At 51.7% G+C, this 14,904-nt stretch overlaps 4 protein-coding genes across 4 annotated transcripts; 2 read left to right on the forward strand and 2 right to left on the reverse strand.

Moving 5' to 3' along the window:
- Positions 1 to 158: 158 nt before the first annotated feature.
- On the reverse strand, positions 159 to 1,995 carry SEPMUDRAFT_114008 (FAD/NAD(P)-binding domain-containing protein; the record flags this gene model as incomplete). The annotated part of the gene is made up of 4 exons (XM_016901068.1): positions 159 to 569; positions 631 to 1,641; positions 1,705 to 1,753; positions 1,814 to 1,995. The coding sequence occupies 4 exons, from the start codon at positions 1,993 to 1,995 to the stop codon at positions 159 to 161; spliced, it is 1,653 nt and encodes a 550-aa protein (XP_016762994.1).
- Positions 1,996 to 2,462: 467 nt separating this feature from the next.
- Positions 2,463 to 7,814, forward strand: SEPMUDRAFT_153830 (uncharacterized protein; the record flags this gene model as incomplete). Its single annotated transcript, XM_016907531.1, has 2 exons — positions 2,463 to 4,469; positions 4,530 to 7,814. The coding sequence occupies one exon, from the start codon at positions 2,463 to 2,465 to the stop codon at positions 4,425 to 4,427; it is 1,965 nt and encodes a 654-aa protein (XP_016762995.1). The 3' UTR covers positions 4,428 to 4,469; positions 4,530 to 7,814.
- SEPMUDRAFT_146909 (glycoside hydrolase family 64 protein) lies at positions 2,678 to 7,814 on the forward strand. Its single transcript, XM_016903954.1, has 2 exons — positions 2,678 to 4,469; positions 4,530 to 7,814. The coding sequence occupies exon 2, from the start codon at positions 5,932 to 5,934 to the stop codon at positions 7,486 to 7,488; it is 1,557 nt and encodes a 518-aa protein (XP_016762996.1). The 5' UTR covers positions 2,678 to 4,469; positions 4,530 to 5,931; the 3' UTR covers positions 7,489 to 7,814.
- Positions 7,815 to 8,645: 831 nt separating this feature from the next.
- On the reverse strand, positions 8,646 to 9,632 carry SEPMUDRAFT_146910 (uncharacterized protein). Its single transcript, XM_016903955.1, has one exon. The coding sequence runs from the start codon at positions 9,589 to 9,591 to the stop codon at positions 8,650 to 8,652; it is 942 nt and encodes a 313-aa protein (XP_016762997.1). The 5' UTR covers positions 9,592 to 9,632; the 3' UTR covers positions 8,646 to 8,649.
- Positions 9,633 to 14,904: the final 5,272 nt, after the last annotated feature.

Here is a 14,904-nt window from a genome sequence, read left to right on the forward strand (position 1 = left end):
AAGGTTCTCGTATTTAAATGGGGAAGTCACGGATGGATGTGAGGTACATGTAAGATACATGTATAGGTACTTCAATCTTCCGAACCTCATCTCATCACGAATGGATCCGCACCAAAGAACACTATTATTACAAGCACACCACTGAATCACGAATTCGCTCACTTCTCCAGGTAATAGCCCAAATTCCCGCCCTTGGCCTCACGCTCAGTAATTCCACCTCCCATGAACTCAAACCGATTCCGCTGATTCAGATATCTAATATCATAATCCTCCGTGCGGAACTCTTGCAGCAGGTCTCGGTAATGCAGCACGCTTCCAGCATACATGGCAGTCACTGGACCATCGGCCGTGTGATTCTTGTACCATGACCGACATCCGGTACTCCAGACCGTCTTCTTGAGGAACTCTTGGGAGTATTCATTATACTCTCGGAGCGCATCCGGCTTCACTGTCATGGACTTGATGCCCTGCCTCGCGATTTTGGAGCACCATCTCATAATGTAATCTGCAGCGGCATCATAGTATGCGATGAGACTGCCGTGTCCCAGCGGGCTGTTGGGTCCGGTGAACTGGTCAAAGAAGTCAGCATTTGCAGGCAAGCGGCAAGAAGGAGTCTCAGTCACCACCTACCATGAAGTAATTGGGCATTTCTGGTGCAGAGATGCCCATGTAGGCCTCCGGAAGGTCCTTCCACAAGTCCTGGAGACTGGCACCATTGAGACCAACCATCTTCCACGCGGGCTTGAATGTCACGTTGAATCCGGTGGCACAAATGATCAGGTCGAATTTGGTCTCCTCTGGCGCCGTGTCCGCCGGTGGTTGCGTCAAGATGCCCTCTTCCGTGAGCCGCACAATGGGATCAAGCCGGACCTTCACATTTTCCGCAGTCAGTGCTTTGATATAGCTATCTCCGGGGCTGATTCTGCGGCAGCCCACGGGAAAGTCGGGTAGCAGTTTCTGTGTCAACTCAGTGTCACCGCCGAGTTTCTGCTTCATGAGATCGCCAAACATCTGCCGAACCGCCTGTTGCTGGGCAGAGTCCTTGAAGAAGCAGAAGAAGTACAGGTTGAATGCGTGCTCCATCTTCTGGCGAAGCTCTTTGAGCTCTTCTGGATTCTCTCTGAATCGCTTCTTGTCTTCCTCCGAGTACGTGAAGTTCTTCCCCTCAGGAGTCATGTCGGAGAGGAAGTTCGGGATGATCCATGTGGGTGTACGGATATACGTATCGATGCTCTTCGCGGTGCGCTGCACTTGGGGCAGTATCTGAATCGCCGATGATCCGTTACCGATGAGTGCCACTCTCTTGTCGTTCCAATCCACCTTCTGCCAGTCCGCGCTGTGGACCAGGTCGCCACGGAACTTTTCCAGATCTGGAATATCGGGCCATTGCCATTGGTTCAGGAAACCAGCGCCATTGATCAGGACGTCTGCTTCTTCACTGAATACTTGTCCGTCACGCTCGATCTGGAGCTGCCATTTGCCACTCTCTTCTGACCACGTGGCGGAAGTCACTTTGGAGCTGACCTGAACGTAGTCTCTCAGCTTGTACTCGTCGACCGTCTTGTTGATGTAATCCAGGATCTCTTGGCCGCCGACATAGAACGAAGACCAATCTGGATTGGGTGCGAACGGGAAGCAATACTGCGAGACTGGTCAGACGACGACGACGATGACGAAGAAGGAATCTCGTTGCCACCAACGTACAATGTGTGCTGGAACATCGCAAGCTACGCCTGGGTAGCGATTCTCGAACCTAGTCTCGTCAGCGTGCACTGAGGGGACGGGAGTTCTTCGGATGTCTCTTCAAGCATACCAAGTGCCCCCAATCTCTGGATTCTTCTCGTAGATGACCAGGTCCATATAGCTATGGTCTCCCATATGCTTGTGCTTATGTGCCAACGTCAGATTGGCAAACCCTGCCCCGACAGCCACGACACGGAGCTTTCGCGGGGTGAAGAGGGGCTGGTCGCCCGCAACGACTGCAGTGGATGCCATGGTATGGAGAGTTGTATAGGACTCTGCGAATAAAGAGGATCGTGTCTACTTACATGTACTACATGCACCTACGGTATATATGCGAGATAGGCCAGTCGCCTAGACGGCCAGCGTTCGCAGCATCTGGTGGATTGAGGCATGGAGAAAGTTCACAATCCCTGGTCAGGCAACAAGATATCAGCCTGCTATATGACAGCCGGGCGTGTGTTCCATGTCGCACGGCAGTCTGAAGATGATGGAAGTGCATCGGAACGCTCTCGGGAGGCCAGTGGCGTGCATCGGAACAAAGTCTAATGGACATGGCTCCGCACGAAATCTCCGCATCCATCTGATCCGTCTCATGTACCCCGCAATTGTATCTCCATACCAATGACTGTTGGCACTGACTGTTCCACTGCTCGGCACTGCTCGGCACTTGACTGCTTTCTTCACTTTCAGCAGGAGGATGAGCATGGGGGCTGGCAGATATGAGCATGACGGGCCGCACGCGCTGCAGCCAGGCGTGTGAAGAGTGCAAGCGCCGCAAAGAGCGCTGCGATGGAAAGTTCCCGTGCATGTTGTGCGTCCGGCGCGGCAGAATCGAAGCGTGCCATTATATCCAGAGCCAGAGCCAGGCGCATAATGGGCCAAGAGTCCAGAAACGACGTCGGTCTACCACCGTCACCACCACCACCACCATCACCAACATCCACGCCGCCGCCGCTGTCGTGGGGGGACGAGACCACTCCCACGATTCGGTCTCTGTTGTCTCTGTCGCCACTCGCTCCACCCCCCATGCGGCGGTGGGCCGCCAGCCCGTCTTTACCGGTGAATCCGGTACGCTGACCTTCCTCAGAGCAGTGGGCTCATGTGTCGAGGATGCTGTGCCCTCTCATACATTCGCAGCGGGCTGCAGGAATCAGTACCTCGTGGAAGACATGCCTCCTATACAATGTAGCCACGCCATGCTGTCCATTTCTGACGAGGATCGCAATGAGCTTGCTCACTTCTACTTGAGCTCCACGACTGGTATCTTCGACATGTTTGACAGTGGCGAAGTACTCGAGGCCGTCACGTGCTGGGACTACTCCTCCGTGGAGGAAGTTACATGTAGTATGGGGGATGCAACCACCAGACTCATCTTGGCCATCGGCGCCCAAGGGAGAGGTGGTGTTGGCGACAGCGAACTGGGCGAGCAGCTGTTCCTCGATGCACAAAAGATGGCCATGCGCCATATGCTGGAACCTTCGACTCTTCCTTTTGTGCAAGTCTCCACGTTGCTAGCCCTATACTTGTTCTTCGTCTGTCGACGGACCGTAGCGTATACGCACCTGGGCATTGCGATCCGCGCCGCAGAAAACATCGGTCTCCACCAATTCGATGTCATCTCCAGCTTACCCGAGAAGGACCAATTGAAGAATCTCCGAGCGTGGAAATGTCTTCGCATCTTGGACCTTTCCAGCTGTGCATCCCTCGGACGAACTCTGGGAACGCATAGCTCCGCAGATGGAGATTTCTCCATGCAGGCATCTTTCTCTCGCATCGAGCACGGTGCCCTCGCGGCTCAAATCGACTCTGCGGGTATGCAGCTCTGCAACATTGCCGAAACGATATTGGTGCAAGTCTATGAAGTAGACAGTTTGACGACCCAGCTGGCATATCAAATATCGCAAGAGCTACGAGCTTGGACCCATCACCTACCAGACATCTTGGTCCCAGGCACGGGTCGAGAGATTGATCTCGATGCCAACATGCCTGAAGCTCTGTGCTTGAATGCACTGACAGGTGCCTACTACTGGACGATCCAGCTCCTGACGAGGCCATTTCTTCTTGCGGCTGTGCGGTCAAAACAGCAGCAGCAGCAGCAGCAGCAAAACACAGCCTCTGTTCAAAGCGGACCCAACCCCGACCACCAACCTTTTATCGACGCCTGCATCAACTCGGCATTCCGCTGTCTGGACGTCACGATCAAGTTGACCCAATATCAATCTTTACCGAAACGGCTCTTTCTCGCAAACAACACCACTTTAGCTTCCGCGCTCGTGCTAGGCTTAGCCTTCTTCGGCGATTACGACCAACACTTCCCGCTCGAATCAGGCCTACACAAAGCTTTGATCTTTCTGCGGCACATGGAAGTCGATGCCCAGGCCCAGCATTATGCCACGATCGTATCGGACCTTCTCGACGCGGGAAAATGTTATGTGGAAAAGAGGAGTAAGGAAAAGCTCGAGAGTCGGAGCGTGGAGGTGGAGATGATATTTGGGAGTGTGCACGAGAAGCACGAGGGAAGAAGTAGCCATGAGAATCATAGCAAGGAGGAGTTGTCGTCGTCGTCGTTATGGTCTGTTGCTCCCGATGAGCATCGAGGGAGCAGTGGAGGGGCGTTCAATACTGGCGATTGCATTGGGGCGTTTTGCGGCTGGCAGTTTGATGGGGATGGGGTATCTACATGATTTGGTATTGTTTGGGTACCTGTAGGGAGTTGAACACTCTGTGTAGGTAATGTCTAAGGTACTTTTTGCTATGCGAATTGAGCGAGCGGCTTACTTGATTAGGCATAAGCTGCGATATCCACAGTACACGGACATTATTCCCGCCAACTCCTCTCCTTCTGGGCCCGACTTCCATCTCCTTGGACATCATCCTCCCCTTCCTCCTCCTCCTGGACTCCTGCAACTTCAAACATCGCATTCCAATAACAATAAAGACAACGACAACGACATGAACAAGATGACTTCCCGCAGTTGGAACCAGAATGATGGCTACGGCGCCTGCGTCATCGAACGCCTCGATTTGTAAATATATCTCCATTCTCGGCCGTCGACAATCAAAAGGAAACATAACCAAACCTAAACAACGTCCCGAAAGAATCAGCTGCACCTGAATTTCCACCTTCCAAGGAGAAAGAATGGTTCACTCAAGTCTGCGAACACATGACCGTTGTTTTGTGCTGCCCTACAGCCTCTTGGCGGTGAAAAGCCGCGCCAACGGTTATGGTCCCATGGTCTCAGATCAACGGTCGGCCAGAATCGCGTGGCTGTGAGCAAATTGCACCATCAATCCTCCGAAGGGCACTTTTCTTTCATCTTTCCGACATGGTGAGGGCAAGACTTCCAATTGATGATTGAGTCGTTGTGCCAAGTTGATTTGGGCCACTTTCGGCGCCATGCCATTCATATTCACATTCATACTCATATTATCCGGGAAAGACATGTGGGATCAAGGTCCAACGGACGCGTTCTGGAGCTATGCCGTTGTCGATTTTGCCACTCGCATGGCTGGACTGACCGCGTATAACTGGATCGTTGCATCGCATCTTCAACGCTGTTGCCTCCATGCCATAGCAACCGCACACCGGTGTGTGTCGTGTGTGTAGTCGGCGAATCCATTCTGGGCCATGGAGGGACTGATCAGCTGTTGCGCGGTTCTACTTTGGTTTCGCGGCGACCAGAGTTGGCCGTATAGTCCGAGATCGAGCAGCTATTATTGCCACAGCTGACCTCCTCACTTGGTCGCGAGACCGGTGATGACCGACTTCGTTTGCGCTCATTGTCCTACTATACCTCTCAGCCTGACGGTTGGCACTGGTCTCCATGACAGCAACATGCGGTCCCATGGGCGACTGCACCGCCGAATTCGATATGGCCCTGCGTCCCATTGTTCACCGGAACCGACGAGTTGACAACGTCGTCTTCACAATCTTCATAAATGGCGAGTCATCTGCTCCGTATGCTCTGGATAAGTCTGCCATCTGATTTTTCCCACACTGGTCATCTTCAACCTCCGGAATAACTGAGTTTCTAAGCCGAAAACAGTTGACCTGCCACTCGCTCTGCCACTCGTCACAAGCAACGTGGGACGCTCACAAGCGACGCTGACTTTAGTATCACGTCAGTACATATATCCTCAGTCCCCTCGTTCTGACTGTTGTTACTGCTGCTTGAATTTACGCTAACAATGCACAATTTCATATCATTACTGCCGTTTTCTCTGCTATCTTTGCTGCAGCTTGCTAGCTCCGCGCCAGTCGAGAAGCTACTGACCCCTCCCGCAGTAGAGGTCGTGGTAAGGGACTATAATACTCTCAATGCAACCACGTGGAATGGCCTACCAGGGCCGCCCGTCACAGAATCGACCGACCTAGACAGTAGCAGCAGCATCAACAACAACGCAGCATTTGCCGTCAAGGTCCTTCCCGAGGCCACCGCCACAAGCACGAATGATAATGCTACCACAGGCGGCACCGGTCGCCTCATACCCAATCCCCTTGCGCGGATGGTGGCCTCAGCCAACCTCACGTCTAGCAGTGCATCCAGGCTTCCGCCAGACGCAGATCCCCTGGCGACGGCTGCGGCCAGTGGCGTGCTCACCCTGAGCATCGTGAACAAGTGGCCCAGCGAAAAGGTGCATGTGTACGTTACTGGTCTGGATCCCAGGGGAGCTCTGGTCATGCTGGGTCAAGACGGCAGGTATTTGTATCCTACCACATACTCGACGACTCCTGTCGAAGTCACTGGAGACATTGCGATTCCCGTGGGCAAGCCGAATACGACCTTGGCATTGACCCTCCCCGACTACATCTCCAGCTCTCGGGTGTGGGTCGTCGACGGCTTCCTGCAGTTCTATGTCGTGGCCACGCCGAATGGACCTGGACTGGTCGAGCCCTCGGCCGTGAATGCTGCTGACCCGAGCTCTCAAAAGAATTATGGGTTTGCAGAGTTGTCGTATGCGGCATCCTATGGCATCTACGCCGACATCACCGCTGTCGATTTCGTGGGCTTGCCCTTGGGGATTGAACTTGAAAGTGCCAACAGTCGGAAGCAATCGATCCTCGGCACACCAGCGAACGCCGCCACGACTCTCTGCAACTCCCTGACCGCGCAGTCAAAGAAAGACAACCAACCCTGGGATCAACTCTGCGTACGCGACTCCAACAACAAGCTCGTCCGAGTTCTCGCCCCTTCCAACCTCATCTCCCAGCGACCTTCTGCATTCCGCCAGTACTTTTCCCGCTACATCAACAACGTGTGGACCAAATTCTCCCAAGAAGACCTCATCATCAACACGCAAACCACCGCCGGAAACGTCACCTGTCGCGTCCGCAACAACCTCCTCCAGTGCGCCGGCGACAACCGCGCCCACACCAAACCCGTCGCCGCCGACATTTTCGGCTGCGACAGCGGGCCCTTTCTCGTCCAACCCACCGACAACGCCATCCACCTCGCCGTCATCCCCCGCTTATGCGCCGCCTACAACCGCGCGACATTTTTTCTCACCGGAGGGAATATCCAACCGAATCTCGGACCGGAAGATTATTATCGTAGTCCTCGCGCGGGACCGAATGTCGGGGGGCCGAAGAATTGGTATTCGAAATTTGTGCATGATATTGAGGCCGAGGGGAGAGGGTATGCGTTTGCGTATGATGATGTGGCGCCGAGATATGAGGTGGATCAGAGTGGGTTGGTGGCGAGTACGACGCCGAGGTTGTTGAGGATTATTGTTGGGGGGACATAGAATGGAGGGAGAGGGGGGTTGAATAGGGAAGAAGAGGAGGTCGGAATGATAGAAGGTGGAAAGAGGGGGGAAAGATACGAAATAAAGGGGGAAGAGATGGATTTCCAGACTTTTCTTTTTGTTTTTTGTTTTTGATCTTGTTTTTGGGAGGGGCGCGAAGGGCAGAACAGGGCAGGGCGACCTCGTCTTCTTTTCCTTTTTTTTATTGGTCTTTCATTCCTTTTCTATTCTTTCATTTCTCGCCCTGCAGAGGGATTGATGATGATGATGATTTATTGATGGATGGATGGACTATTTTGTGAACGACGTGTCCATGGACACGAAAGCTAGACGGAATTATTTATAATCATCAACGACCGTACCGACTTTCCCTTTTTTTCTTGATTTCGATATTCTTCTAGACAATTTAGAAAACTACCTAACCTTCCAAGTTATAATTACTTTTTTTTTGTTTTTTTGTTTTAAATTTTGCATGTGTTCTTCCTCCAGCTCTCCCTTAAGGTATATATATATATATGAGAATTTGACGTCGTTCGTCTGTTTGTTCAGAGAGAGAGAGAGAGAGAGAGAGAGAGAGAGAGAGAGAGCATAGATGGGATAGTATAGAAGAAAGGAAAGAAAAATAAAATTGTTCCACCTACCTACATTACTGTTCCCATGAAGTGTCCGAGGTCTGTTGCGAAGTGTGGAGGTCATGATGAGATTAGGTAGGGATGGATGGAGGGACCACGAAGGTTTCATAGTACGCATGAATCATAGACGCTTCATACACTGGCTTTTCTCTCGTCAGTAGAGAGCTCTTCGATGACAGCGTTGGGCGACTCAAGACGCGAGTGGAAGAACTAGGTGCAAGCCAGAAGGCGATGCAAAGAAAGGATCCACATGGTGCTGGTCCTTGTCAGACGCAGCAAATAGTGCTGACAGATCGAAAGACAGACGATGCTCTTGTCGTCTTCCAGATTACGGTATCGCTCCAGTGCGAAATTTGGACTGGTGGACGACGACGGACTTTTGAATCGCAGCCAAAAGTCGCGCTTTCGGGGTGCGTGTGCCAGTCCGGTGGGAGGAACGTATTCTCTCCGGATGGGTTCCAATGCAGCGCGAGTATGTATATGGGTATCACAGGTGGTAGCAAGACCTCCCTTTTTTTCTTCTTTCGTCTCACTTCTTCCCTCTTGCCCTTGCAGGTCGGGCATTCCCTCTCCCTCGCACACCCCTCGTGCTCCTCGAACTCGTCCTCGGCGCAGGAGTACTCGCCTGACTCTGGTTCTCGCTCGCACTATTCTCTCCTTCATCCTCTTCCTCTCCTCCTGCTCCCCCTACTTCACCTTCTTGTTCACCAGTAGCCTCCTCCTCATCAGCCGTGCTCTCTGCCTGCCTCGCACTCCTTCTGGTGGTCGTGGAGGCAATTTTCGGCATACTCTTCCTCCTCGCACCAGCAGCCGCACTCTTCCCCTTTTTCGATGCCACTGTTGGGGCTTCGCTCGGTTCCACACTCACGGTAGCCACAAATCGCACAGGCGGATCTTCGGCGAGATTCAACTCGGGGAGTTCGGCGTCGCTCTCCTCGCGGTTATTCGGAGGGGCCAATCTGCGCTTCCACATTTCCTTCTCAAAGCCCTCTCCCGGCGGCAAGGCGAAATCATCTCCTTCGATCCTGTTCTCCGCTTCACTGTAGATGTCATCGTCGAGAATCGTGCCTGGGGCATCCGGGTCCGAAACATCCCAAGCAGGCAGTTGTCTCGCATCTTCTCTCGCATCCAAGGCGTCCATGTTGTATAGCGTCTCCAGCTTGGTTCGTATGCCTTTGGGTTTGGTATGCTCGTTCCGAGGATGAATGTAGTTGTTTTGGAGTAGCCAGGCATGTAAGGCGAGGAGGCGGAAGTGTTTGTGCATGCCGGTGGGCTTCCAGATCATCAGACCTTTGAATAGGCCAATTTCTTCGTGGTCGCTCCATGGGTCGTCCAATAGCATTCGTGGTTGTTCCGAAAGAGGTTTGTTCGGGGAGGAGGCGGAGTGGTGGGACGACGGTGGTGCATCGGGAGTCTTGTGGCGGGATGTCGAGGGCGAGGGAGAGGGACGGGGTTTCTTGCGAGGCGGCATTGCTGTCACAGTCACAGTCACGGGTCACGAGTGATTTGCATGTGATAGAGGACCAAGTGAAGTCTGGGGAAGGGAGACGCGAATGGCAGTACTTCGGTAGAGGTAGCTCCAGGCACACGCGACGACGATGACATAGCCAAGCTTGAGCTCCACTTCCAGTTCTTGAGCTTTCAGTCTGTTTGGACAGAAGGACATGGGTGCCCTGGCATCATGTGACATGAGTCATATGAGATAACAGGGGCCACTGATTCCTTGGCATATGTATGTAGAGTTGGGGATACCCACCCCCCCTCTTTTCTCTTCTTGAGAGGTCAGACCTCGGACCTCAATTAATCCACTTATTGATTGGTATTCCATCAATCTTCTCAATTGGGCACTAGTGTGGTGTGTGGTTCCAACAGTTATGAGCCCGGCTAGCTCTGCTTGATTAATCAAAGGAATCAATTGGTTACTGGATATCTCCCGGAATCACCTGAGATTGATCAAAATCCGCTGTATCAAGAAAACCCGAGGACCGCACACCATCACTTTATGCCGGCCCAAACCCGTTCATCCAGAAGAAGAGAAGAAAGCCCGAGCCCATCAGATCAGCTCACAATCGACCGATCCCCGAGTCCTGAGTTTCAAGAGGTTGAAGAAACACCCAGTAGCTCGTGTCCTGGGCATCAAGAGTGGTTTGACGAATTCAACGAAGACACCATGGCTGATTCACCGGAACCCTCATCATCAACGACGACGTCGATTGCCAAGCTGCGCACCTGGCAGGACTGGAATGTGTGGATCACCCACATTGAGAACGAGGCAGAGGCCCTCCAGATATGGGATGATATCAACCCAGGAGTTGATGAACCAAACCCAGAAGCCCCTATTCAGTCCAGAAGACAACCAGTCTTTGATTTCAACTCCCTTCCTGATGACGTTACACCAACAGCTCTCAGCCTTGCTCAGTTCAAGCATAGGTGTAACAAGGAGGCATGGGAACTCAAGCAAAAGGGGTATCAGAGGATCTCATCAATGATTAACCAGTCTCTGTCTCCAGACCTCCAGCACAGGGTAATCAACTGCAAGACTCTGAGAGAGAAACTCAAGAAGCTCTCAGAATACACCAAGCCCAACACCCTTGCTGCCACTCAGTTGTTGAAGAAAGAGTTGGAAACCCTTTCTCACCCACCATATGGAAAGTCTATTCATGACCATATGCACCTTTGGTTCACTTGGTGTAGCAAGAGAGATGCTGTTGGTACACAAGCAGACAATGAATCCACCCAAGCATGGTTGTCTTCTATGACTCCAATGTATGGAGACTATGTGGCCACAAGGACAGGCAGGCTGCTTGATAAGCAGAATGATGGGGAGGTGACACCTCTCCATTCAGAATTGAGAGCCTGGCAGTCCTACTTTCAGCACAATGGTGACACCAAATTCAAGAGCAAGCACAGAACCACTGTTGCCAGCATCTCCTCTGCAGCTGCTGCCGAATCTTCGTCCTCAACTCGATCATCCTCCTCTTCAAGAAAGCCCTGCCTCTGTGGTAGGAACCACATGTGGAAGGAATGCTACTACCTCAATGCCGAGTATCCGAGGCCTGAGGCATGGAAGCCAAGAGATGATACCAAGAGGAAGATTGAGAAGAGATTCAAGGAGGACAAGAACCTGAAAGAGAGAGTGGACAAAGCAATTCAAGCTTACAACGCTGCTCAAGGCCAAGGGTCGAAGGACAAAGACACCAAGAACAAGTCAGGTATAGCCGCAGAACTCGAGGACACTGCTGCTGCTGCCACCCTGGAATCGACCCCTGAGGCATCTGTTGGATCAATTGGTCACACCCGGCTCTACAACGCAGTGATTCTTGATGGTGGTGCCAATGTGCACATCATCAACGAATCCATGAGGGCAAGGATCGTCAGATCTGAGTTACCAACCTCCTCTGATATAGTGATATCTGGGGACAAGAGGTACCAACCTGAGGCAATTGTTGATGCCACCATCAATCTGGATATGGGTAATGGAGTTACCAGGAAGCTCACTCTTCTCAAGGCAAGGCTCATTCCGGGATTCTTCACAAGTTTGGTCTCACTGCAGATCCTCAACAAGAAGGGTATTCACCATGATACCAGAAACTGGCCAGACAAGTTGATTACTGGCCAAGCACATGAGGAGCCCAGGCTTTGGGCATGCCTCACCCCTGAACACAGTGACGACAGACATGGTCACTGGATTATTGAACGATTGCCTGCAACAAGAAGTGTTGCTGGGACCACTGGAATTCCTGTTTTATCTGGAACCCCTGGAATTGAGGAGGTGAAGTCAGTATGCACCCCACACTCTGAGAATGCGGGGAAATCAACCTCACCTGCCTCAACGTCACCTGCTGGATCTGTTGCTGCTGCACAATCCAGTCATAAACCACTTCCACCTTTGACAGCAACGGCCAATCAGTGGCATCAGTTGCTGGGCCATCCATCTGTGAGGGCCATTGAGAACCTGGAACCTGCATCTGAGGGTTGCCAGGTAATTGAGTCTGAGAAGGAGACTCTAAACAGTGTCAATTGTGACACCTGCTTGCTGGCCAAGGCCAAAGCAGTGATTTCGAGAAGGAAGGACAAGCACAGAGAGGTGCTGCCTGAGGCAGAGAATGCCAAGATGGCTGTCTGTTCATGGGATCTCATTGATATGACCCCTTCTCTCCCTGGACCAAATGGATTGGTCTTCAAGTTTTACAGCCACTGGTACTATGACCAGGAGGGCTATCATGTAGGTGAACCTGTGGCAACCAAGCCACAAGCAGTTGCCAAGTTTGGAGGACACTTCAAAAGGATGGAAGTGTCATTTGGTGCTCAAACCATCCTGGTCCGCTCTGATATGGAGGCTACCATTGGGAAGGATGCTGGAAAAGCCATATCCAGGTTAGGTATCACCACTTTGCCCACTGCTGCTGATACCCCTGCCCAGAATGGAGCAAGTGAGGTTGCTGGAAGAGAAATTGTTACCAAATCCAGGACTCTCAGGATTGATGGCCATTTGCCTAAGAACCTTTGGCCATGGCTTATGGATTCAGCTGTTTACCTACTTAACAGGACCCCTACTGCCAAACTCAATTGGATAACTCCATTTGAGAAAGTCACAACCAAGAAGCCCTTCCTTGGCCATCTCCACCCCATTGGTTGCAAGGCCTTCGCTCTCCGCAGAGACATTGCCAAGAGAGACAAGATGGAAGAGAGAGCTCACATTGGGTACCTGATTGGGTATGCCTCCACCAATATTTTTTGGATCTGGATTCCTTCACTCAATAAGGTAATCAGGACAAGAGATGTGGTGTTCAAGGATAATGAGAGGTACAATCCTCTGGATATCAATGGACAAACCTTGGGGGAACTGGTTCCTGCTGCCATTCACCAGACTGTGATTGATTCAATCTCAATGCCTGAGGAATCAACAAGTGAGGGCATGGATGACCCCTTTCTGGCTACAAATATTCCGACTTTTGCTGTCCAACCTCAAGGTGGTGAACAGCAGGGAGGTGAGATGCCAGAACAGGAATCATCATACCCAACGCCGCCGGAGACACCCGCCAGAGACGAAGACAATGTGGCTGCCAACCAAGGTCAAGTTGGTCAGGCCCCGGGGGCCTCACCGGGAACACCCGCTTTTTCGGTCTCTCATCAGCACCCTGCCTCAGATGGGGAGGTGGAAGAAAGTACCTATTGGTACAGTGTGGACAACCATGGACAGTGGATCGACTATGGAACTGGACGGTTGGAAGATTACCTGGATGAGTTGAGTTGTGCAGCTGCCACTTCCCTCCAAGCTTACAATCCACCCACTCTCAAGGATCCTCACCAAGTAACAAGCTCACTGTCACCCCCTGCCAATTGGAGAGAGATGGAAAGGCATGTCCATCATCAGCAATTCAGACAAGCAGCATTTGATGAAGCTGGAAAGCTTATGGGCAAGAGGACATTCAGGGTATTCTTTGGTCACAAGGGCCACAAAGTACCATTGGTCTGGGTATTTGCTTACAAGACAGACCCCTCAACTGGTGAGATTCTCAGGTACAAGGCCAGGCTTTGTGTCCGTGGGGATCTTCAATTGCCATCAACTCATGAAACCTATGCTGCCACTTTGGGGTACAAGGTATTCAGGGCCATCACTGCCCTGGCTTTTGCAAGGAGGTTGAAGACCAGGCAATGGGATGTGGTCAATGCATTCCCAAATGCTACCATTCCTCACACTGTTTACTGCTCAATTCCTGAGGGAATGGAGGAGTATGGATTTGGACCAGATGCCTGCTTCATCCTTGAGAAGGCTCTCTATGGATTGGCTGAGTCACCTCGCTTGTGGTATGACCTGTTTGTTATGAGAATGGAAGACTATGGCTTTGAGTTGGTTCCTGGAATTGACTGCCTGATGGTAAACATGGATCTTCGTCTGCTCATGGTTTTCTATGTGGATGACATCAGGTTGATCTATGAGAGTGATGAACAAGCCACTTTGTTCAACCAGTACCTGGTTTCCAACTTTGAGGTTACTCAGAAAGACCCCAATTTCTTCCTGGGTACAGAGGTGGAGGAATCACCTGATATCCTGACTCTGAGCCAGACTGCCTACTTGACGAAAATTGGCATCAAATTTGGTGTTCATGAGAGGACTCGATTTCCAGAGACACCACTTCCTACTGGAAACCTGGAACCTGCCACTGATACTGCCAGGCCTGACTTCATCAAAGGGTATCAGATGAAGATTGGTTCTATTGGTCATGCTGCTGTTTTAGCACGCCCTGATGTAGCAAAAGCACATGCCACTCTTTCTCAATTCTTGAAGAACCCAAGCCAGGCTCATATGGACGCTGCCAATCACCTGCTTGCCTACCTATATGGTACTAGAGAGATGAAGCTCCACTTCCATAGGGAGAAGCCCAAGATGGAACTGTATGTGGATGCCTCATTTGGTGACAACCCAGACAGGAAGAGTTCTCAGGGATTCTTGATGATGATGTATGGTGGAGCCATTGATTGGCAAGCAACCAAGCAGAAGACAGTCACCAAATCAACCGCAGAGGCAGAGTTGTTGGCACTCTCATCAATTGCGGGTAATGGGTACTGGTGGACTCGACTTTTCTCGGAATTTGACAAGGTATTTCCACCTGGAAATGAGCCATCTGGGGAACCTGTCAAGGATGGAACCATAGGTGGAACCAAGGTTTTCTGTGACAACCAACGTGCAGTGGACATCGCCAATCACAAGCATGGATCTCTCAACACGGCTTTGAGACACGTTGATATCCACCAACACTGGGTAAGACAGGAAACAATG

This window comes from Sphaerulina musiva (assembly GCF_000320565.1).
Source record: "Sphaerulina musiva SO2202 unplaced genomic scaffold SEPMUscaffold_2, whole genome shotgun sequence".
NCBI lineage: Eukaryota > Fungi > Ascomycota > Dothideomycetes > Mycosphaerellales > Mycosphaerellaceae > Sphaerulina > Sphaerulina musiva.

Bases quoted from the DNA above. Each gene is read 5' to 3' on its own strand.
- SEPMUDRAFT_146909 (XM_016903954.1), top strand. From the start codon at position 5,932: ATGCACAATTTCATATCATTACTGCCGTTTTCTCTGCTATCTTTGCTG.
- SEPMUDRAFT_146910 (XM_016903955.1), bottom strand. From the start codon at position 9,591: ATGCCGCCTCGCAAGAAACCCCGTCCCTCTCCCTCGCCCTCGACATCC.